The sequence below is a fragment of the Ambystoma mexicanum genome, chromosome 2p, assembly GCF_040938575.1.
Source record: "Ambystoma mexicanum isolate Mex_15411 chromosome 2p, UKY_AmexF1_1, whole genome shotgun sequence".
Lineage (NCBI taxonomy): Eukaryota > Metazoa > Chordata > Amphibia > Caudata > Ambystomatidae > Ambystoma > Ambystoma mexicanum.
Window position 1 is genome coordinate 1,168,167,562 of NC_090923.1, and position 24,660 is coordinate 1,168,192,221.

Genomic DNA, 24,660 nt, shown 5'->3' on the forward strand with positions numbered 1-24,660 from the left:
AGAATACTTGTTTTTCGTTACTGTAGAAGTAACAAAAGGGGGGAATGTTGGGAAGGGGCAGCGCCGTCCCAACCCCCTAGGCACTTTAGAATAAGATGAGGTGCATTCGAAGCACTATGATAGGCCAGGGGGAAGGGGCAAGGGGGACAGTGAGAGGGACACCTACCAGTTTAACCGGACCCCACTCTGATATAACCGAATATAGTTCATCCACAAAGTACAGCATAAGATGCGAGCAGACTTGCTATTTTTCGGAGATATCAGTAACCATAGGTAGAAGGGAAAGCGTGCGCGTTAATTGCATGCATTAGGCCCAAAATTGCAAGTCAAGACAAATCCCCAGCCATGTCCGAGCTCCCCTGAAGACAGCCCACACCCCCAACCGCCACATTGTCCCAATAGTGTTGCAAAGATGTTCCAGAGGAATGTGCCCTACAAAGCTGCAATCACAGACCGGCGCCTGGTGTGCATGTTACCTCACACTGGATAAAGCATGACCCGGCCCATCCCCAAGCGACCACGAGTCACAGCCCATATAACCGACTCCAACTTAAGACCTCTGAAATTCCATAGCACCAACCCCGAACTAAAAATTCCTGAAATGTTCAAGGACGACGGACAGAGCACATCGTTGAGCAACAATCATGCAATTCGTATTGCGAGGTGCTGGGAGCCTGATGGCGTGGTCGCGAGTGAGTGAAACGTGTGTGTGTGAAGGTTATAGTACCCCAGAACCTCATTTGCGCTCGCCTTAAGTCCTGCCAAGTGCACAGTATGAGTGATAAAATAGTTGTACGGTAGGAGTATAATTAATTTGTTTTATGACCTTTGCCGTGAGAAGATGAGAGCCCTGCATCACCCACGTGATGGAAGATGGATGGACTGGGCAGGGACCAATAGATGGGCATCCCTTATGGGTAAAGGGGGAACATGTATAGAGTCCATCCAATCCGTCGTACAGGTTTTTACTATATGCTGTTGCTTCATTATGACGCTGTGTACCTTTAAAAGTTTCTGCTTGCACCTCTGTTTGGAAGGACGATCTTAGCAGCAGAGTTCTTTGCTGTTGCGCTCATCTGCATGTGGGATTAAAACGTGTTATTCTTACAAAATCGACTTGGGCCTTTCTTCCCTAACGGGTTGTATTCTCTCTGGTGTGAGCGTTCAGGGACTTGCCTTCAGTACTCGTCCCAGTAACTGTAACAATAGTAACAAATATAACACATACCGAATACACATACCGAATACACATACTCGTCTCATTAACTGTAAAAGCAGTAAAGCATGTAAGGAATACCGTAATACTCTTCTCAGTTACAGTAAGAGAAGAGTATAACGCATACAGAGACACTCATCATACTCATCCCAGTAATAGTGCAAATCACAGAAGACAAATATCAAGGGACTCATCATACTCGCCCCAATCAGTGTGAAAGCAGCAAAGTGTATATCAAAAACAGATGGACTCCTCACACTCATCCCAGTGATTACAAAAGTAGTAAAGACAATGAAGATGGTCAAAAGACTGGTAATGATAGTCTCAGTTGTTGGGCAGACCAAGACAATAGCAACAGAAGAACCTATATGGTGGTTCCGCTAAGTGGAAGTGTTTGGAAGAGAAAGTGGTACAAGATATCGGGGACACTGGTCTCCATGGAATGCGAGACTGTGAAACAAGTAAGATAGATATTGAGGCAAAAGAAACCCAAAGAGGAATAGAGGTCAAAACCCTCGAATAGGGAAACCAGGAACTGTAAATATGTCAAGACAGGGGATACCTGAGAGAAGGTTGAAGAGTCCCCTTGAGGAGTTAAAGGAACTGCTTAACTATGTCACAAGAACCATCTCAAGATAGACCATTAAGGCTGAGAAGGGAGTCATTCTCCTGGAACCCACTTTTTGTTTTGCTAGTTGATAATTAATGGCTGGGTAAGTGAAGCGTAGTTTTTGGATGGAGGACAGACTATTTTGATTTGGATATCCTCACTGATGACGAGCACCCGAGTTAGATTCTTTTAGGGAGGGAAAACCCCAGTTTGGTAGGGACAGGTAGGTCTTTTGTCCATTATTTGAATAAAGCTCCAGGTAGAAATGCCGCCTCTTTCTCTGCCTCCTTCTTCTGACCTACCACACAGGTCAGGCAAATGTGATGAGCATTACATAATATGTAGTTCAAAAACTGTTCTCAGAAATGGGCTCCATGTCGCCAAGGCGAATTGAGGAACAGATTCTTGGCTTACTACTTTTAGATTTGCCGCATGCCCTGAAGCTATTCTTGCAATAGGCAAAATCATACTTTCTTTTCACAACAAAAAGAACCAATGGTGCTTTATAAGAGGCATGTGGGGGCGGGGAGGGGAGGGGAGCATTAATGTACCAACACCAGTATCATCAGGAAGCAGGGAATATAAAGAATATCAATATTGTTTCATACATATTCATACATATTCCTGAACATAGACAATGTGGTAAGAAACCTATGTTATCAGTTGCTGCAAGATAATATGGTCATGACTACAAGGCTCTGATTGTATGTTTAGAGTAAAGCAGTTTTTACACACATAGTAAGGTTTATTTGCACTTTCTTCGAACAAAGAACAGAATATGCATCCTTAACTTTTGTAATGGTGCTGGGACAAAATGTGTCAACGTTTTTAGACTAAAATATTTGAGCATCCTTTCTGTGAAAAAATATATAGCGTACTCGAATTTCAAATTGAGGGTCCAGATATAAAAATGGATTAGCGGTGCAAGAATATGTACATCTCAAGAGTTCTGGGAAACGATTTTGGGAAAGTGCAGCAAATTGTATTTTATCACTGCATGGCTTAAAATAATTTGTATACTGATTTAAAATAAACAGAGGACATTTTTTACATATATATGGTAATAGTTGTGTCAAACTAGAGGCCTAGAAAAGTACTGGACCATATTAAGGGAGGTGGCATAGATATATATATATTTTTAAGGTATTTTATATTAGCATTAAACATTTTTTACCTTTAACAATCCCCCAGCCCCCTACCGCCCTCCCTTCCACCATTATCCGCCCCACCTCTTCCCTCCCCCAGACAGCTGCAAAACATACCATCTGGAGTCTTCGGAATATATTACACACGAGCACCTAACTTTACACCACATCCAACAGGCGGATTCTTTGTGGACACCATTGTTCTCGATAGTCCTTGTGGAGAAAGTCCAAAACCAAGTCCCAATCATCCTTAAATGTGTACGTTACCCATTCTAGCGATACATAGTGGCAAATTGTCGCAATCCATTTATGTTCTGTGGGGACCACAGTTCGTTTCCACTTTTGAGCAATCAAAGAAAAAGCAGCAACACTCAAAATCATGTACACTTTCCTCTGAAGTTTAGCCGGGAGGACGTCCAACACATCACCCAGACCCAACATGGATTCCACACATTCTCTTTGAATTTGAGAGCCAAAAATAGATTTCATTGCACCGTTGACCAGAGTCCCAAAACAGTTTCAGGGGTGGGAATGCCCATCAGGTATGTACCCAAGAACCATCCTTATTGTAGCCTCGGCAGCATGCCTGGAACACTAAGGGGTAGAATGTATGCAATTTCACTGGCGTTAGATGCCACTGACCTAAAACACTTCTCCACATTTCACGGATTGGCATCCCTCTCATCAACTTTGGAATCCTCTACCAAACTTCCCACCATTGCTCTTAGGAAATCGGAAGGGGTATTACAGTTGCCCGAAATTTCATATAATTCCATTGCGCCTGGGCTGCAGGGAGAGAAAATATTTTATATAGTTTACTTATCTGACGAGCTCCAGAATTTGTAAGCAAATATTTTTCTAACGGTGTGAGTTCCCTAGTAATAGATTGTTTCATAACCATGGTCAGTAACCAATGTCTTAATTGTGCATACCGAAGCCCATTCTCTTCCTGCAGCCCGATTTATTGTTTGCATTGCTGAAACAATATGATGATCTGAAATGCCCCTTTCTCCAACCCCAGAGTACATTGGGGGTTGGTAATAAGGGAGTAAACGTGGACGGGAAGGTTGTGATACCTGTTGTCTTAACCATAGCATCCCATGTATCACCTACCAAGGCCGTTATCCGACTTCAATACATGTGGAGGGGGTGTCTATGCACTTTTGGATACCACAAAACTACATCTAATGGTCTGCCTACCACCGCTCTGGTCCATCTCTCACCATATCTTATTGGGGTTCCCACTAAGCCATTCTCATGATCCTTAACTGGGTTGCCTAGGAAATATATTTGGAAGTTCAGAGCCCCATCCTGCCATACCCTGTTGGTGCGGTCAGGACCTTCCATGCCAACCGTGGCCTCGTCCCTTGCCAGATAAAGTTTCCCATAATTTTATTCAGGGTCCTAAAAAATGTTTGAGGGACTGCGATGACCTGAAAAAAGTACAATACTTTGGGTAGAACTATCATCTTGATGACGTTAATACGGCCCATCCATGAGACACTGAGCGGGCCATGTTCCTTCAGCCATTTCTTTATCATATCTAACAAGGTGGGATAATTTGCCTAATGCATATTGTTGAGACTTAGTTATCAATACACCCGAGTATCAGAGGCCGCTATCTGACCTCACATACTGCCCAGTGTCTAATGAGTGATAAGTTGGCACCCCTTCCCCCTGTAGGACCATCAGTTCAGATTTTTGGGCATTGATCTTCAAGCCTGCCACCGTGTTAGGCAGAAACCTGTGCAGTTCCCTTGGGGAACACTGCAAAAGATTTAAGACTACAGGTATAGCAGTAAACCCACTTGGTAGCAGTCCGCACCACCCAGATTTACCTGGTAGCTGTGGCTGAGCAGTCAGACTTCCCTCAAGAAGAGTTAGGCAGTATGCAAAGTATACACAATATGTACTCAGACCCAATAGCACAAGCAAACACTGACCAGAGCTTGGTTTCAAAAGTATATAGTTATTTATTTTTTTAAGAACACATAAGTTGAAAACACTCTAGCAAAGTATAGTAAAAACACTTAAAACACAGTTATAATGAAAGCAGTTTCAACCCTTACTCCTATCTAGACAACTCTAAGTTAACTCCACATAATTAAAACAGAGGTGAGCGCTTAACGTTAGATGACACTCTAGTAGGTTTAAGGAAGGGATAAAAAGAAACAGAAATGGGTTAAACACACCACTCTAAGGTCCAGAACACTTGCAATAGGCTCAAAGAAGCACAAAGTCACAGGTGAGCAAAAGTCACTAGGCAGGGCCCACTCTTAGAGTAGCCGGAGCGAAAATGTGCCCAAGATCACACTGTTATTAGGGATTCAAAGTCTTGCAAAGAGTTAGAAAGAGTTTAGAGTGGCTTAGAAGTTTAGCCAGGGTATTCCAGGCACTCCCAGGTTCGAAAGCCGGGGGCTAAATCTACCCCGTACAGTCGGTGGCAAGGGAAGCCAGGCGGAACACGGTACCTTAAGCGGAAAGGATCCCCCAGCGGTGGCAGTTGTTCCAGGCAGTGGCAGCAAGGCTCGACGTCGGTCAGGGGAGAAGAAGTTCTCGCAGAAGAGCAGAAGAAGAAGGTCGTTGCACTGCCCGGGAAGAAACCAGCCGCGGAGTCCTCTGGTCAAAGGGTTGTACCGACTTTCGTGGTTGGGGTAAAAGTGGTGGGGTTCCGGTTGCCGGGGTGCTTGGCACTGGCAAGGCGGCCACGAGATACCTCGAGAAGCGAAAAGAAGGCGAAAACTGGTTGTCCCCACCAGTCAAGGGAAGGAGCCACTCCGTTAAGAGTTCTCCTCGGTCGTCGGGAAAAGTGGTGAGACGGTTCAGCAGGGCTCCACCGGGTGGTGTCGTCGAAGCAGGTCGGCTCAGCTCTTCCCTCGTCGGATTCTTGGTCCTGTGGCGACTTCTAAAGTTCCAGTCCCCAAAGCCCTGCTTTTATGCAGCAAACCCCCATTCACCCAGCCTAGCTGTCACTCAAACATGCTAAGTGGTGAGCCGGCCGGCTCACCACTTGGGCCAATCAGGACGGAGTGCGACTTGAGTTACCAAGGTAACTCAGTCCAGGGTGCCTAAATCCCCCTCCACCCCTCCTAAGTACCCCAGACAGAGTGGCACCACTTTGGAGGGCTTCTTTGGAGAAGCCCGCCAAAAGTGGAACAAAGGGCTCCACTTTGGGTCAGAGTTACAGAGGCGAACGCCAACGCCATTTTTGAATCAAGTTTTGGCAAAAAGTCCCAACCGGAGTCATAATAATAAATATATAAACCGGCGGTAGGTTTAAGGCTACCGTAAATAAATAATTAAATGTGTTAGCCTAAAACAATGGGAAATCCCATAGGAAAATATTCGCGGTTGAATATAAAACGTAGTTTCCACTGCCACCAGCCAAAACTCGATCAGGGGGGACGGAGACGTGCCCCCTCGACTAACAGACCCTGGGGCAATCGAATTGCCCCAGCCAGTACGTCCACAATATGATGGTTTGTACTGGTTCTGTTCAGGATTCAAGACTAGCAAAGTCTTTGGTGACTTTACATGCCCTGGGAGACAGTAGTCAGTCCCAGGGTATGGAGTCTATGTTGGGGAGTTCCTAGGACACCCCTGGGTCACGGCACAGAGGGTGCTGTGTAACCCATATCACAAAAATACATGAGGCCCTATGGAGTAAAAGACCCCATAGCCCATTCAACACAAGGTTTAACCAAGAAAACACACTTCAACATGTCCAAGAGTGAGGGTAAAAGAGTCCCACTCTTGGCAGGAGAAAAAAAGAAACCCCAGAAATCCAGCAAAGCTGCTGGGGGACTCACTAGGTAGGGAAATTCAGCCTAAACAGAGAATTCTCCCTAACACACCCTACCAAATTTCCCTAAATGTGTCGACAATGCCAGGAGTGAGGTATTCAAATCTGTTAGTGTCAACAATAGACTGTCAGCGAAGGCCATCACTTTATGTTCCTCCCCACCAAATGTAATACCTTTAATCCCCGTCTCTTGTCTCATCCTGGTTTACAGTGGTTCTAGATATATTGCATACAATACCGGGGATAGCAGGCAGCTGTTTGGTGCCCCGGACACCCATATCGTCTAGGAGATCTGCCCATTATTGGCTAGCCTCAACACTGGTGACCCATAGCTAGCCTTGACTAAGCGGATTCAACCCAGGCCAAATCCCATGGCCTCCATAGTGTGGAACAAAAATGACCACTACTTGGTTGAAGGCCTTCTCCGCGTCCAAAGCCAATAACCTTGCGGAGAGGCCCATCTCATTTACTTTTTCTATCAGGTGACATATTCGCCTGGTGTTATCAAACGTTTATCTCCCCCTGACGGAGCCTGCTTGATCTTGGGTGAATCAGTCCGGGGATTATGTTGTCCAGCCTAGACGCTAGTATTTTAGTGAAGATTTTCACAACTAAATTTATTATCGCAATAGGTCGATAAGAACCACACTGCGTTTTATCCTTAGTAGGTTTGGGGAATAAAACCACTTTCGCCTCCTCCATGGTCTGGGAGATGTGCCCCGAATTGGAGAAGGAATTAAAGAAAGATGTCATTATCGGGACCAAAGTGTCTTGAAATGTCTTATAAGACATAGCCGGGAAAGCATCCGGAGCAGGGGCCTTATTCAACGTTAGGGATCGGATCCCTGCCCGAAATCTGTCCACCATGATCTCACTCTCCAAACTTGCCCTCTCACTTTGGTCTATTTTGTTCAATGGGCACAATCTCAGGTATGCCTCTTGGCTTTACTTGTTTGGGGAGTCTGAGGAGTATAAGGCAGAGTAATACGCTGTAAAGGCCTGGAGGATCTCCTCTGATGTAGTTAACGGTTCCCCTGGACGTTTTAATGTGGAAGATCACTCTAGATGCTTCTTTTTTTCTTACTTGATGAGCTAGGAGGCGATTGGCTTTATTCGCCTGTACGTAATATCGCTGCCTCAAGAACAGTAGTGATCTTTCCGCCTGTTTTGTATGCATAACGTTAATTTGACCTTTGAGATGCCTATATTCCTTTCTGAGGGATACCCCTTTATCTGTTTCCATTCTGGCCATCACCCCCATTAAGCGTTGTTCCGAATCTTCTTGTAAAGACTTGTAATTGTCCGTTTGTCCCGTATTGCTTTCCTTGCTATAAGTTCTGCTGTATAGTTGCTTTAAAAGAGTCCCATACTACATGTTCCTGCATTGGCGGGGTCTTGTTTCTATCAAAAGATTCTCAAATGGTATCCAGCAAATAGTGTCCTGCAGCAGGTGTGTAGGGAATTGCCACCGCCACATCCCCCCACCCCCTCCAACTGAAGTTCTAGCGACAAGGGTGCATGATCAGAGTTATGGGCCCCATTTCCATATTCCGTACCTTTCCCAGTAGCGCGGCGGGGACCCAGATATAGTCAATCCTTGAGAATGTTCTATGTACATGAGAGCAGAACGTATACCCTTTAACCCCACCTTGTGATTCATACCACGCATCAACTAGTGTTAACCGGGTCATACTAGTGCGCAGATGTTGAGTCAGACCTTTAACTGCGGGGGCTGCTCTAGCGCTTCTATCTACCTTTGGGTCCCACGCAATGTTAAAATCCCCTGTGACAATGAACTGCCCTGTCATCTATTTCTCCAACACCCCTCATAGAAAACCATTAGGACCCATGTTTGGGGCATACACAGAGGCGATTGTAAACCGTTTGCCTCCCCATTGGATATGGGCAAAAATGAATCTGCCTTTTATCAATCATCGTCCCTTTTATTCTCTAGTCAGCAAGATCCCTGACAGCAATGACGACCCCTCCCGTCTTACCCCTATTATTCGCTTGCAACACCTGGGGGTAATCTCTAATCCTCAATTTGTACTTATCCTTCATACAGATGTGAATCTCCTGAAGTGTCACTATTTCAGGTTTCGCCTTTTGCAAAAACCCATCGACCTTCTGTCTTTTGACTGCTGAATTCAACCCCCTAACGTTCAGTGAAAGCAAGCAAATCCCAGTTTACTACCCATGATTTTTTTTGCCCTCTATGCTTCTGAAATGCAGCCATCCCCTCCCTCTCAAGCCCCTTCCCTTCCCTACCCAACCCACCCCATCCCTCCGGATAAACTCAGCCCTCCTCCCATGTTGCCAGCCATGGGGGCAGAGTCTCGTTAAACACCCGGAGAACAACAGTGCGGGTCGAGCAATACCCATGCCCTCCCTCAATTCCAAGCACCGGGACCATCCTTCCCACCTCCCCGGTCTATCCCACTTATCCAAGGATCCCACCTAAGGCTATTGTTTATGACATCCCTGGACCCCCCCCCCCCTTCCATGTAAAACCCCTGTGCCCGTTTTTATTATACTTTTCATTTTAGCTGGAGACTTAGACCTCTATCTGTCGGGGCCGGCTGGAGACTTTCTTTTAGTTATATTCTCGTACTCTCTTCCATTCCCAGGGCTTCTCTTGCAGACATTCACAGGGGGTCCTCCTGGATTGCCCACCAAGAGACTCACCCCCCTCCTCTTCAATGTTCAGAATCCTGAGCCCTTCCTCTGGTGTGGTGATGCAATGCTGGAGACCATCCCAAATGGAAAGGTCCATCTATAACGTATCTGGGCTTGGGATAGAGTCCTAGCCACAATCTGCCTCTTTTTCACCAGCATAGTTTTGGCCAAGTCTTGATATAGCTGAATTCCGATACCATTAACTTTTATAGGGGTCGATTTCCTTGTCGCTTGTAGAATCGCTTCCTTTTGGTCATATCTTCGTAGCGCCATCACTACTTCCCTAGGTCTGGCGCCTGGTTCCGCTCCTTTTGGGCCCACCTGATGTATCCTGTCCAAGTGTATCTAAGCCCTTGCCTCTAGCTCTAGCAAGTCTGCAAACATGTGTTGCATTGTCTCCCGAAGGTCTCGATCATTCACGTTTTTGTGTAGTCCTTTGCCCCTTATGTTAGCCCTCCTTGAGCAATTCTCAAGATCCTCGGCTAATCTCAAGGTTGTGTGTGGCGATTGCTAACTGGTCTGCCAACGCATCGATCTTACGCGTATCCTCGGTTAGTTCTTGAATAGCATTTTCGGTTGTGTCCACCCTGTCCCCCAATTCCGCAATATCCCCCTTGACTTCTTGTAGGGATTGGGCTAGTTCCGTTCTGATTAGGCTCAGCTGCGTTTGCAAGGGTTCTGTCACCTGGTCGCTAAACGCTTTAAAGCATTGCTGAAACACTTCACTGGTGACCATCTGCCCCTTCAATTGAGACAGGGAGCCCTCTGGCTATCACTGATCGATCTAGGTGTGATCACCACCCATGCATATTTCCCCATCTTTTCACCATAGTTTCTGGAGAGTTCCGTCTTGCTTCTTTGTCATCTTGGACATGGGTACACCCTCCTTAAGGTCCTTAGGTTTATCCTGCGACATCTGTAGGGTGTTGCGTGGTGGTATCCTTTCGCCGGCCACCCTTCCCTTATGGACCCTTTATAATGTTCCCTGCATCGCCAAGGCAGAGGTCCAGTTCACTCTCACTATTTCTTGAGGTGGGCATCTCCCTTTATGCCCTATCCTGCCGGGGTGTCTGTCGTGTGGGGGTTTCCTTCATTGCAACCAAGTTGGGCACTCGCTTACCCTTTAAGGTGGTCAGCGGCAGGGCAGGCACATCTATACCTTCGTGGGGCGCAACGGAACCCAGGAGATTAGGGGGGGGCATGTTCCCTTAAATCCATGACACAGGTGCCTTGAATAGTCCTCAACACAGGGAATGACTCCGTGCACCAGAACTGGCATTGGGTAGTGTCAGTGTTGCCGCTGTTACCTTATTACCCAGGTCTGCTGCCAGGGTCCGGACCTCGCTGGGCACCTTCGTTCTATCATTCACCAGCGACGCGAGGCGGAGCACTGCTGGGCTGCGCACCCTTTCTTCAGTCCACAGTTGTAGTGCCAGCAGTGGGAAAGATCTCTCTGCAACCGCAACACAGGGCCCGGGCTCGGCGGGCCGTCTCGTCCCTTGAAATGGCATCCGCAGGACATCCTCCAGTGCAGCCGCGCACCTCCCTCAATGTAGCGATGCGCTTCCTCAGACAAATGTTTTCCGGGCGATGATCCTGGGAGGCTGTGTAGATAAAGCACCATGAAGGGAGGGGGTTCACCTCTTTTTGCACCTTTCTTGGGGATCACCGGGTGGGAGCACACTCCTCACAGTGTTATGGTCACGGCAGCCATCTTGGAACCGGAGGTGGCATATTGGATACATGCCGGTTTCATTTGCATATGTCACAAGTTTGACAGTACTTGGGGCATCTTTAGAGTACTAAAATGCAGGTAAAAAAAAGCGGTAAAGTGGCGGCAATAATTCTGTTACAGTGTACTGCCACATTGTCGCCCACCGTAATACAGGTTTTGGCAATAAAGTGGATGATTTACCTCCAGCCTTTGCTGGTGGTATATCATCCACTCTACCACCAAAAATATTCAGAAATACTACTCAGAGTAATTCTCAAAAATTCCCTTGGAGTCTTATGCACTGCAAAAATGGGGATTAACAAGGCTGTGCCACCACTTGTGATCTCATGGTAATTACACTGGACCATGTGACGCTTATTGTAATCCATTTGGGTGGTTATTCCACAGATTTACTGGCTAACTCGTAATGATACCGTTGGCACTCCTAGTGCATAGACCCCACTGCAGTAAAACAGATTGAAAACATGAAGTTGGATTTTTGCAATGATCAAATGTGCCGTGGTTAGGTGTGTGTGCTGAAGGTCCGCCAATGTTTGTTGACATTGTTTGGGGACTAACCTCTGCTAAAGAGGTTGTGAATTGCTTTTATGATTGGGTTTGACCCTGTACAGAATTTCTTGTTTCTTGTTAAATACACTGGGTCTTTATGATGTTGCTATATATGGTACTTGGTCTGAAAGCATTTGAAAGGAATCAATGGTCACGTTGTGGGGGTGGCCAGGTCTGGCAAGATGGTAAACTCTACTTCCTTTGTGGGTTATTTGGGTTTCCCCATGTACTGGTTCCGGTTGGTCTGGGTGATGGCTACTTGTGAGACTTTGTCAGTGGAACCAAATTCTTGCAATGCTCAATCTGATCAATCTATCTCTTCCACATCTTCCAACATGGAGTAGCAGAGCAACTGGGCTACACAGTTTCCAGTTGAACCTTAAAGGGACAATTACCAAGGTGTTCACGCATCATTTACGGATTACCCCCCTCAATGTCCAAGTGTGTTTAGTCTTCACCTAAGTGGGGTGTGATCCTTCCATAAAAGCCTTTCAGTAATCTTCACTTATATTTCCATCAAATTAGATCAGGATGGTCTACTCGTATGCACTGTGCAGATCCACTCCTGCTGCTTTTCTTTCGCCTCGAGAAAGACTGGCTCATTGTGGGTGTTCAAACTTTCCTGGAACAGTTTTTTCCAACATTATGGTTATCGTGGTTTGTACCTTGTTAATGCTGACAGATGGACCCATGTTATATCGTGGGGCATCCCGCTTCTATAATCAATTGTAAAAGAGCTGTAGTAAATTGATGATTACGTTTTGTAAGAAGGTAAAACATTTGATTTTAGTAAATAGGAGGGCTGTCATGATTAGCTTTTACAGTTAATTCCTGGATTCTGGACACTATATCCTAGCAATCAGTTTTGATCAAAGAGTGGTTTTAGTTCTTTTGTGGTTTTATAATTCAATAACCCCACATTACTATGGTTTCACAGAAAGTGGCTTGTGCAGTAGTTAACTTTGGGACACCAGACCCACTTTCTCAGTAGGCAGCGATTTTTCAGTCACTATAACGTTCACAGATTTTAGGCATGGTGGAAACTTAAACCAGAGAAGACCAGAAAAATGGCAAGAAACATGCCAAAAATATCAAAACACCAGCCACAAGATAGAAAACGATGTTGACTGAAGAATTAAGTCTGGAGGAAAACAGTATAAAAGCCAGAGGTGCTAAGGGATTGTTCTCTCTGGAGCAGTAAGAATGCAGGGCTAGCACTGTGGTATGGTCTGAGACCTTTATTCATAATGGGCAGTGACCTGCTGTCATGATCACCAGCCAGTTTCCAAATTAGGTCTATGGGTCCTTAGGTTTAACCTTGTTAAAGGTATTGAGAGGTCCTGCTGTTAAGTCAGATTTATAGTGAAAGTAATGGAAGTTAATTTCCCTCAATGGCCGCCAGGTTGTGCCATTGAGAAAGCTAACATTACTAGTCTAGTCTTTGACCGATCTCTGTTATAAGTAGTCGTTTCCTGAGGGGACACGCGCTTCGCGCTGCTGACTGCCCTGCAGTACAGACGCTTACCGCGGTCGTCACAGAATTCCAGTCACAGCATTTAGCCCCTCCTGTTTTAGCCCCCTGCCTTTTCCTCAGTCTCCGAAGTCTTGCCCTTATCTGTTATTATTCTTCCCTCCCATGTATAGCACCCTGTCCCGTTTACGGTTATTTTATTTTTCCTGTCACTCGCCCCTTGTCCCTCCTCAGAGGTCCTGACTGAAAATTGCTATTCCTCACGCAAGTACTGTTTCGAGTGTTTTTAGATTATTTTGGGTGGCACTCGTGTGAGGTTGTATCTATTTGTCACAGAGGTTGGTTATTCAATAATTACATTTTCATTTGCATTGCCCGTAGTGTGCGCATTATCGTTGCTTCACGTACGCCTTGAATAACGTTTCCTTCTGCTTAGGTCTTGTCACACATTGTTTAGTTTATTCATGACCTTTTTTCTTTTCTATATTTAGTTTAGGTATTTAGTGAGATAGTGATTATTAGAGCCTTACTCTCCATTCCAATCGCTAATACATGTTAGAAATTACTGCTGCTATCAGTCGCTACGTATATTAGGCACCATTTGGTTATTTTGTTATAATCCCCCTTCAGCTAGGTTCCACATAAGTCATATTATTATAGAGTGCCCTATTGTTTGTTCTCTCCTTCGTCTCCACTCTTCAGGACATGCGCCCCTGCGTGACGCAGGATGGAGAGCTCACATGATTAAACATTAAGGTGAGATTTTATCGTTATTGTTACTTCAGTCACCAAATGGTGTGAGGGTTTCAGAGAGAGAGCAGTAGTTAAGTAGGGAATTTGTTCTCTTGTCATTGCTACAGAAATTGCTTCTTGTCAGAAGTTCCAGAGAGTTTTCAAGGGCGTCCCCGCAGAGTTCACAGGTAAGCGTTACACCTGCATTAAAGTCTGATGTACAGTCCAAACTTTTCTTCCTTCCTTTTTATTGCGTTCATGTTCATAAAAAATGGGGGGGGAAAGAAAAGAAGCAATACTTCCTTTAAATACAAAATAGTTTTTTTGCTAATACTCAAAATTGGAGTAAAACATGGGCTGGGGACACAGTTTGGTACAGATGGTGGGGGCTGGTGGGAAGAAATGTAGCCGAGGTCCAAAGAGGTAATGGGGAGGAACCTGCTATAAAAATTAAGTTAGCGTACATTTTAACTTTGGTTGGTTAGAAAATGTCGGCAAGACTCCATTTGGGAACAAAAGACAAAGATCCTCCTTTGTGTCTTTGGTTTTGAGTCTTTCAAAGCACACTTAAAGGCAGTGATCGTTGCTTGCTTTTCTGGCTCCCTTTACGTTTGAGAAAAAAAAACATCACTTAAACTAGCAATGATTGCCTAGTTGTGTAATGGCCATGCAGTAAATAAATGTTGTGAGCAGAGTTATTTTATGTTCATCATTTAGAATGAGGATTCTGTGGAGAACAAACAATGATTCATAGCCATGCATTTTTCTCCACACACTTTCTTCCAATAAAGTTCCACAGTACCCAATGAAAGTACAATTTGTGTTCACTTATTACACTCGGAAGGGTCAGCAGCATCTGACAAAAAACAGAAGACTTTTCTTTTACTAAAAGAATAGACTTTTATTAAGCATTGTAAGTCTCTCTCAGCAATAACCGAACAGCAAACCTATGTCCTTCGAGAAACATTCCCAAGGCAGTCCACGTCCCTTCACAAAAGCTACCCCTAAAAGTCAGCCCTTCGAACTTACATTGATAAAACTAGGGAGCTGTTGTAAGGGACAGAGGGAAAGGGTAAGGTGGTTGGGGTGGGCAAGGAACAGGTTTATGGAGAGTTGGGACTCAAAGGGAGTGTATTTTTTTAGTGCATAGGGAGCAGAAAAAGGGGGATTATTAGCATTGTTTGCACTCACTAAAGTATGTGTCATTAGCATAAATCAGCATACTAAACACAGGAGAAAATCTGGAAACCATTCCATTTTGTCATCAATATGTATGGCATTATTAAGTCTTCATAACTAAAATAAATTTGATATTTCCAGTAAAACATTTAATCTACATACATACGCTTTAAAATAAAAGGCTTTTTAGATTGTATAGTGATAAAACTGAAGCTAAACTTGATCAAGCTCAGAAAGGTAGGACATTTTACAATAAAAAAAAGATTAAATGTAAATGTTTTAATTGAAATGTCACTAGTCAGCATTAACAACAGGGAGATACACAAAGTACCATGGCAAGGGATCAGCAGATACAGAAAGGAGGGTAAAGGGTCAACCGTGGTCTGGCAGGGTCATGTTTTGTTTAAGTTACAATTTCATTTTTTAACACTGAAAAATAAAAATGTATTAACAAATGAATGACAATGTTCAGCAAAGTTATACGCAATAACAGGTGGTGATTTGATGCATGAACGAGCCTATACCTCCCTAAGAAAGCACAAATACTCCAAGAGAAGGAAGTAAATATACTGAGGAGCAACATGCAAACAGGGGAGCGGGGGATAACAAAACAACCAACAAAAAAAAACTTCATGAGTGAATTAGGAATTATAACCCATAGAAATAGTCCCAGCGTCTGGCTGTTACTTATCCTCATACTAGGATAATCAAAGGTACATTTTCTGGTCTAACACGTCCAATACCAATTATCTAAACCCTAAACAAAATAGATTATGTTTTAAAAAAAATCATGTTTCACAATACGTTACACGTTTCACAAACAGGGCAAGTGCCATCCCACAATAAAATGTAGCACTAGCTCAACATGGGGTATACGCTCTAAACAAGAGAGATAAGGGGTTATAATAGTTAAGAGGGAATAACAGTGGTGAGACAGCAGCATTTGTATTGGCAAGATTAAAATGCCTGCTAATCACAATAGAAAATAAATGGTTAACTATTCATGAAAATATTGTTACAAGTGTAAAATGTCACCCACTTCATAGCCTTGGTCTACTATTAAGTTCCAACCAATGTATCGACTACGACAGTGACATGGACAACTTACCAACCTAAGAGTAAGAGGAGTTTTAAGGGACTTTTCAACTCCATCGTAGGGAGGGATGTTGATATAGCCCGCAATGGCCACGATGGACATAAGTGATTGTTCTGGAAAGCAAACTGGACCGAGCATGTGGTGCTGTCCACAGTTCTGCTTTTCCTATACCTTTAGGATGCCTTAATCCTCTGTACCAATCCCAAAATAATGAAGAAAGGGAAAGCAAGGATGTAGAATAACCTTTGCATGGTGCATAATCCTGGCCATCTAAAAAGACTCCCCCTCCCCCCTTTGTAAGCAGTTTTTAAAATTGGGTGTCTGTGTGCCATCCAAAAGTAGGTTTACCACCCACAGAAAGTTGAAGAGTCATTTCCTCTACAAATCACGGGCAGGTCCGTGGTACACCATAGGAACATTAGACATCCAAATGTGGAGAAAAAGCCAAAGTAGACTGCAGCCACCACGGTGCCCTCACAATCATCTCAGACAAAAATTATTGCTTCCCACCACTACAGTTGAAAAGCTTACCTGCTGCATGAGATTTAGTGGCATGCCCATTAAATAAGCACAGCCAATGAATGCATGTGCATTCACCAACATTAGTCAGTTGCTTTACATGTATGTATGGAATCAAGGGTTTATCATGCATGCATCTGCATTTTTTACGTAGCCCCAATGGGCAACAGTTGCAATTCGATGGTGACTAAACATAACGTACCTCGCAAAAGAATTTCAGTACTGGAAGTATAAAAAAGATTTTTCCCCAATCACGTTGAAAACCCTAAGGTTTTCATCAATACAGGCATAATTGTGTGAAATTAAATAGTTCGTTCAATGTCCACAAAAGAAAAGTTATTGTACAAATTAGCTCCACCTCGCACACTTTTAAAAGTGAAGAACACTTGCTACTTCCATTTATTGTCTTGGAAATAACAGGACACCCCATGTTTGATATGTTGTTTACTTTCATCACAGGAAGCGAGTATCTAGTAAGGCTCCGAATTTAGCATGTTTATCAAATGCACAGTGGCAGTTTTCAAAATGCATTTGCCTAGCCGTCATATAGTGCCCATTTTGGAACAACTACTCATGGGACAATGTGGGATAGGATTAGAAGGGAACTGCAAGCCCAAACCCTACGGCACAGTTATTACCTTTCCTCAAAAGTAACAAAATAGGGCTTAGAGTACTTTTGTACTTTGCTCCAGCTGCCAACATTTGGGTTTCAACATCTCCATAATCAGTAAACTGCATATCTATAATTGGTGTGGCAAAGTAACAGGAGGCACAGTTGGAAAAGATAAATGATCAAAGGCATCGATAAGCTGTTTAAAAAGCAGATGATGCATCACAGCTTCAGCGATGACACTTGCAAATGACCTCATACCTCATATCTAATACCACTTGATAATTAGTGACTTCTCACACCAGGCGATCTTGTCTGCAGCACCTACTGACCTTCTGCATACATACTACATAGATGCAGTCATCTAGTGCTACTGGATGTCTGTTTAAAGGATGGATGGCGCACATTTTACATCATGAAACGTAAAAAGTTGTGTGCTCAAGATATATTGCTGACCACAAGCACTGGTGACCATAGTTGAATCATCGACTCAGAAGCTCTGCCTATTCCCTTCCACGTAACAGCACAAACCAATCGCAAGGGAAACGTGTTTGGTCCTCAGTGAGCAGCGTGATATATTAAATAAAACAAGGCTGTAGAGACTGGGAAAGCATTACCTTTAGTCTCTAAAGCAGTGCCCAGGGTTAGTAAACTGACCAAGCCAGGGAAACCTTGATAGACTATGTATGTGTTGGTTAAGAGTCAGATATTTTAAAATGACAAAATAATAATATCAATCTCATTCCAATTTGGTAGTTTTTGCAGTTTGTACAAGGAATGGTTAAAACATATATGGAGTCTGCCGTTACTAAAGTTATACCAAACTCATGGACATTATGCTTAAGGCACAACGAGTCAATGATAACAGCCTTTTGGAATTTCTTAGATAACTGCTTCTTGAGCTAGACAAAATAAGAAGCAGCTTGGTCATAACCACCAAAGAAGGTCTTTTTCAGATGAATGGAGAGAGGTTGGACCATCCAGGATGTTGACAACTAGAAAAAGCAAAGCTCAAAGGCTATATTCTAAAACGTGGTATCTTGGCCACCAAACAAGTACAAGCAATCTAAAGTTGCACGCTTGTAGGACAAATCACACGTTCTAAGTAACTAAAACAAGTAAAAGTCCAAAGACATATTACACAAGTGATTTAAGAAAAATGCTTTTTTCAATGGCTTTCCATATGGTGTAATGCTCGCAGCACCATCCAATCAGATATTGAAACTGAAGCTGGAAACAGGAGCACTCGTGAACACCAATGAAGTTATTTATTTACAAATAGTGTCCCATTACATTTTGCCCTAACTAGAAACAGCTCAAAGGAAATTGTGCTGTGTTTGCCACATCACAGACCTTTACAGATGGGATCCTGAACTCCATAGAGCCTCAGGCAAAAGCACCATGAGGTGTGCTGAGCATATAAGCAACGACTTTATGGGAGCAATTAACTGTATGCAATCCATGCATTTTTCAGTGTGAGCTTCTAGACCACGTCCGTTATGACACAAGTAAAGGTCAAGTATGAGTTTATGCTTTCACATGATCCTGTGCAACAGTATCCTAGTGGTTCCTGCCTCTTAACGAACACAAAGGCTTATTCCACTGTTTATGAAAATCATGACATACTGCAGGTATTCGTTAACACAATATGCAACCAAATTGCTGCATTTAAAGGCAGAGTCCAGGAAATTGAGACCACTGCTTGATAACATTGTCTGCAGAAATATTACATCAATTCAGAACAAAGTCATGGAAATTCATCCAATTTAAACATATGTAATATGTTTCCGTTCTTGGCCACTGAGCGATTAAACCAAAACCCAATTCAAGTTCACCAAAAGCAGACATTCTGCAAGAAATACAAACTGCACTTCTGTGAGGAAAGACATTCTAGAAAAGCTGTAGTCTGCTAAGACAACAAGAACACAGTTGTGAACTGTAGGTGGTGCTTCAACATAAGGGCACCAATGAAAGAACTAGACTCAATAGCAAGTCATAGTTCTTCCTATTAACACCGCAATGTGTCAACAAGGATCTGTTGGTTGTACGCTATTTTGCAAGAGTAAAGCCACCTTGATCATGGTGGCAATGACTTGCTAAGCAAAGAACGCAGATTTATATAGCTAAGAGTTGGACTGAAAGAACAACAACTCTTTCATTGTAGATGCAGATTTCGCCACGTTCAAAACTAATTTTCAAGAATTAAATTTGCTGGATTAGAGGCGAATCTGTATTTTCTAAATCACTCACAGAGAACAATACCTGTTCAAAGGAGACACCTTTACAAGCAGACATTTTGCAAGTTTGAAATCCGAATTGTTGATGGCGATTTTCCCAAACAGACACTAACAATGAAGAGTTCAGGTATGTGGATGAATTTTACAAGAGCCCTGTAGCTAAATATTCGAACTCCATATTGGGGTATTAATTTCCCTTTTTTTTATCAATAAAACATATCCAAGTATTCCACTGCTAATGCTGCGTTCACATCATTCCCATTTAATTCCCAGAGGACCAGAAAAAACAAGAAAAAGACGAAAAAAGCTTGCTAGGGTTTTCATGGCCACTGATTGTAGGTTGTTCGTTACAGATTAGGATGACACAAACACCCCAAAACTGTTTAATTAAACATTGTAGCCTCTGAAGGCACTGATAGCCTAAGAAGAGTTCTGATCATACAACCAAATTGTTTCAATTGGCCGTTTTATTTTCACACTTTGTTGCTCATCACTGAGGCACAAATCTGACACAAGGAGCTCTCTTTTTGTGATGCTTTTCTAGGCAACTCTGATTCGCTGCTCATTGGAGTCGTCGTCCCATTAATTTTATACCACCACTACGCCAGTTGAATGAGAAGAGTGGTTGTCTGTTCTCAGGTCCGCTTTGTCCACATAGTCTGGGTTGACTAAGCCTGCTCTCCTGCTTTCTGGGAATGAATGAGGTGTGCAAAGAAGGTCTCTAGCACAGTGCAATGTACAAGCAGTTGAGTGACTTTCTTGTTCATGACGAAAAAGGAGAGGACCACTGATCCTACAGCCAATTCCGGGGACCTTCTTGAAGCCCTGCACGCAGCTTTGAGAATTCCTTTGGAATTACAGCCCACTGATACACTTTTTGCTTAAGTCATACTGCCGCCAAATCTGGTACATGTGTACAGTAAGGAATACTATGCTGGGAATTTGGGTGTTACAGCACATTTGGTAGAATATTAAACAGTCTAATGTATCATTCATTTATCAAAATCTAATTGACATTGCATGCATCAGTAGCACACTGCTTCAGGCCAATGTATACAGGGCCTAACCAAGGAGATGTTTACCATGAATCAGGGCCATCTTTCCTTGCTTGGAAGAACCAAGTATGATGATACAGTGCACGCAGTTTATGCAAGATTGCCTCACAGTTCATTCATGGAAGTCAGGTTATTACATATTACATAATGCCATCGTTTTCTGGGATAAATGTGTTGCCACCATCCTGGCACCTGTAAAAATATCAAGGAACTGATCCTTTTTTCTTGGATTCAGTCTATTTTGCCTTTTTTTATACGTGGTTGGCCACCGCCTTACCCTGAGATTTCGCAAACAAGGTCTTGCTCTCCTGGGACATTGACAGCTTCCTATGTATATAATTATATATAAACATCTTTCTCTCTAGGTACATATATTTATAAAGTCTGTGTGCGTCCATGCATGTATGCAGACACGCTTAGTAATATATATCATGTATATACACGCACATTTACTTTCTTACTGACTTTCACTCCCACTTTTAAAACTCATCTATAATCTGCTTGCTGCTGCAAATATCTCAACTTTAGCTCACTGCAGCAGTTTGGAAGTAAAGATCGGTCAGTTATTCAGTCTCCCCAACACTTAGTCAATTGGCAGGAAAAATCTGCCAAATACTTTTACATTTCTAATTTCCATAATCTCCTTGTACAAAGGCTCAATTCATTTACTTGTATGTATGCATACAGTATGAAAAAAAGACAACGGTAAAGTGGAGGAAATGTTCTCAACATGTACAGATCTGATATCGCACCATAGTGATAACTAGGATTCCTGGGTAAATGAGATGGGCTATCCGGACTCCAACGAGTTGCTGTGATTAGGGAAGGAGAGTGCCAACTTCCACTCCACAGGAGCTCGACAGCATGATCTGTCCTTCCCAGCGTTCACCCTCAACTAGTGTTTACAGTATTTCCAAAGTTAATACTACAGGTATTTCACCAGAGGTCAGGGTAGAACTAAGCAGATACTTCTGGTTGCAGGAGAAAAATAGTTCTAAAATGCCATTCCTTTTCCCTTTGCCTTAAAGGCATTCCCCGAAAGACTGAAGTCAGTCGAAGGTGGACAAGCAGAAGATAGTCTAAAAAATATTTTACAAGTCGCTACTTGTCAGTGCTTGGTAATGAGTTTCAAAAAATGTATACAACCCCACATAATTTCCTAAAAAGAAAATCAAAGAAGGCAGGTCAGTGAAAGAGAATAATTAAAACAGGTTCCCCTGTACACACTTCTCTCCCTTGCCCACCAGTATGAGGTAAGTTCTTGTCCAGCTTTTACCAGCCGTCATATTTAGGGGTGGGGATGAAAAGGACTGGTATCCGTAAAACAGCCATGCCCTCTTTTCGTGGAATCGCGAACACAGAAGTCCACTGCCATCTCTTCTAATCCAAGATCAGCCTGTTATCAGGTACTGTACATGCATTGAACCAGTTTGTCCTTGGTCCTGTTCTTACTCCTCCTTCTGAAGGGGAGCGGCAATCAATTTCTCCTCCCGGCAACTGTTGCTAGTCTCTACCAGTGTGCCAAAGTGGGGACCCCCATCACTGGTGTTACTGCATACATCATTGTCTCTGGGTAAGGCACATGGTGGCAGCGGGGCCGTTGGACCACTGTCATCCTCTCCTGCTATGGCACTACTGTTTCCATCGGTTCCATTTACTTGAAGGGAATTGCGATTTTGCTCCGTTGGCTTCAAGGCTCCATCTGCTGAGCTCTGTGGATGAAAACGTACGAGTTAACATTGGAATTACGATGCTCTGTACTTCAACACATTTATTCAAAAACATTGGGGTGTCGCTCTCTAATAAAGTCAAAAGGTTTGATCGTGGGTGAACAGGATAGTCCTTTTTTGGTATAACAAACGAGAGCATGAAGTAAGCAAAGATGGCTGGTAATAATCAAGTCAATGTTATCTTAAAACAAACTCATTACTTTCTGAAGGATGTTTTGCCCACAGATTCCTCATGTTATATATATTATTCCTGCTACAGCAGATCTCAGAAACTTTAACAGCAGGCTTCGTGCGGCTCTGGTGTCGAGGATCCTCAGCGAGTTCAGACATGACATCAGTGCCTATAAAAAGAGCCCACACTGTGCCCTCAGTTTCTTGTTTTTTCCCTAGTCGTCAGACACATTGGGGAAGCCAAATTATATGAGGTACATTTCTGCACTGAAGGAGGTAACTATAGAGCTCCTTGAATGAGGGCTAGGGTGTGAGGGCGATAAGGAAACCGTGGAAGAAACACCCTCAGAAAGAACATCAGAAGTGGCAAATAATGTGTTCTTCTAATGGATTGTTCTTTCCCATGGATTCCTCTGCTTAGACTCCCATAGCAGTACCAATAAATGGGAGGAGTGAACTCCATTGATGTCAGATAAGAACGTCGTGCATCACTGCTCTACCACAGTGGGAACCCTGACCTGACGGGTATACAGCAAGTATTCTTTTGCAAACTTGTGACTAAGGCCCACGTTGCAGCCCGACAAATGTCCGTAATAGGGATTCATTCCCCTTTGGAGTACCGATGTAGCAGTCACACCCCTGGTTGAATGTGCCCTGAAACCTTCGGGGATGTCCTTTCCCACACTAGACTAGCACTCAGAGACACACAGGTCAATCCATCTTGAAATTGTCTGTTTTGTATCTCCCTTGCCAGTCTTTGGACCAGTGTAGCCCACAAAGAGCTGATCCTCCACTCTGAAAGGGTTCGTTCTGGCAATGTAAAAACACAACACCCTTTGCGAATCTATTCTTTGTAGCCTCTCCTCCTCCTCAGAAGGATGAGGAAGGAGATAAAAGGCAGGCAAACAAATGGGTTGTTACAAGTGGAACTCAGGCAACACCTTGGGCAAAAAGGAAAGGCAAACTCTGAGCAAGAGCTTGCCCATTGTAAAAAAACATGAAGGGTGTTTTGCAAGACAAGGGCAGACATTCACTGACCCTGCGTGCAGATGTAATCTTCACGAGGAAGGCAGTCTACCAGGTAAGGAGCCTGAGAAGGCAGGGGTGTAGAGGATCAAAGGGTGACACCATTAGAAAGGTCAGCACTAAGTTCAGATCGCACGCCTGCACCACAAAGGGGGACAGGGGAAATGTGTCCGTCCTTACAGAAATTGCATAACAATGGGGATTGTGAAGAACAAACCCCACTCAGGTATGTGCTTGAAGATGGAAAGTGCCACCAGATAGCCCTTGACTGCTGTGATCTGTAGACAATGCCTGGCAAGGTGCAAAAGGAACGACAAACCCTTCCGATGTCGCATAGAAAAGGATCAATGTCACTGGCCCTACAACCAGCTGCAAAATGTCTTCTATGGACAGTGGTACCCGTACCTTTGTTGCCAGTCTTCTGCCTAAAATCAACACCTACATTGCATATTCCAGCAAGTCCCAGGCCCTATACCCCAGTCTTTCAGAAGTCGGACCTGCAGGCTGAGCTTGTCGATGTTCAGGTATAGAACCAGCTTCTCTTGAGAGAGCAGGTCTGCTCTCTGGGGAACACATAGCGCAGGACAGATTGTTGTATCTAGAATGTCCTGGCCCAATCCAGGGAAATCAGGATCATGTGCTCTGTACCTCGTCCACTACCAGAATGAGGGATGACAGGGAAGTGGATATTTCCAATCCACACCAAAAGCGTGCCTCAGTATTTGGGGGAATTCCCTGGAGCATAAAAGTATACACCTTCTATTAGACCGGAATGCAAACAGGTCCACATGAGGGGGGGTTCCACTAAGGGAGAAGATCTCCAGATGAACATCCTGGCACAATTCACATTTGTGAGAGATTGAGCCCTGCCTGCTCAGGTAGTCCGTCATGTTCTCAATCTGGGCCAGGTGAACTGCTGATACGAATATATTGTTCTGCAACACCGAGAACCAGAGCTGCATCGCCTCTCTGCACAGTGGGAGTGACCCAAGACCATCTCTCTTGTTGTAGCGCATGCCTACTGGGTTGTCTGTCATAAGGACAGTTTTCTCTTGTATGGAAGGTAAAAAGGCCATCAGCGCCAGTATGCTCGCCCTGCGC

General features: G+C 43.8%; 1 protein-coding gene across 4 annotated transcripts in view; it reads right to left on the bottom strand.

Annotated features, from left to right (window-relative positions):
* Positions 1-14,811: 14,811 nt before the first annotated feature.
* FAM120C (family with sequence similarity 120 member C) overlaps positions 14,812-24,660 on the bottom strand; it is a 1,585,006-nt gene continuing 1,575,157 nt past the window's right edge. For 3 of the 4 annotated variants that reach the window (XM_069645311.1, XM_069645308.1, XM_069645309.1), the window contains one exon: positions 14,812-22,344. In XM_069645311.1, the coding sequence (XP_069501412.1) occupies positions 22,081-22,344 (264 nt within the window). In that variant the 3' untranslated portion in view covers positions 14,812-22,080. The remainder of the gene's footprint in view (positions 22,345-24,660) is intronic. The other variant, XM_069645310.1, reaches the window with a different exon arrangement.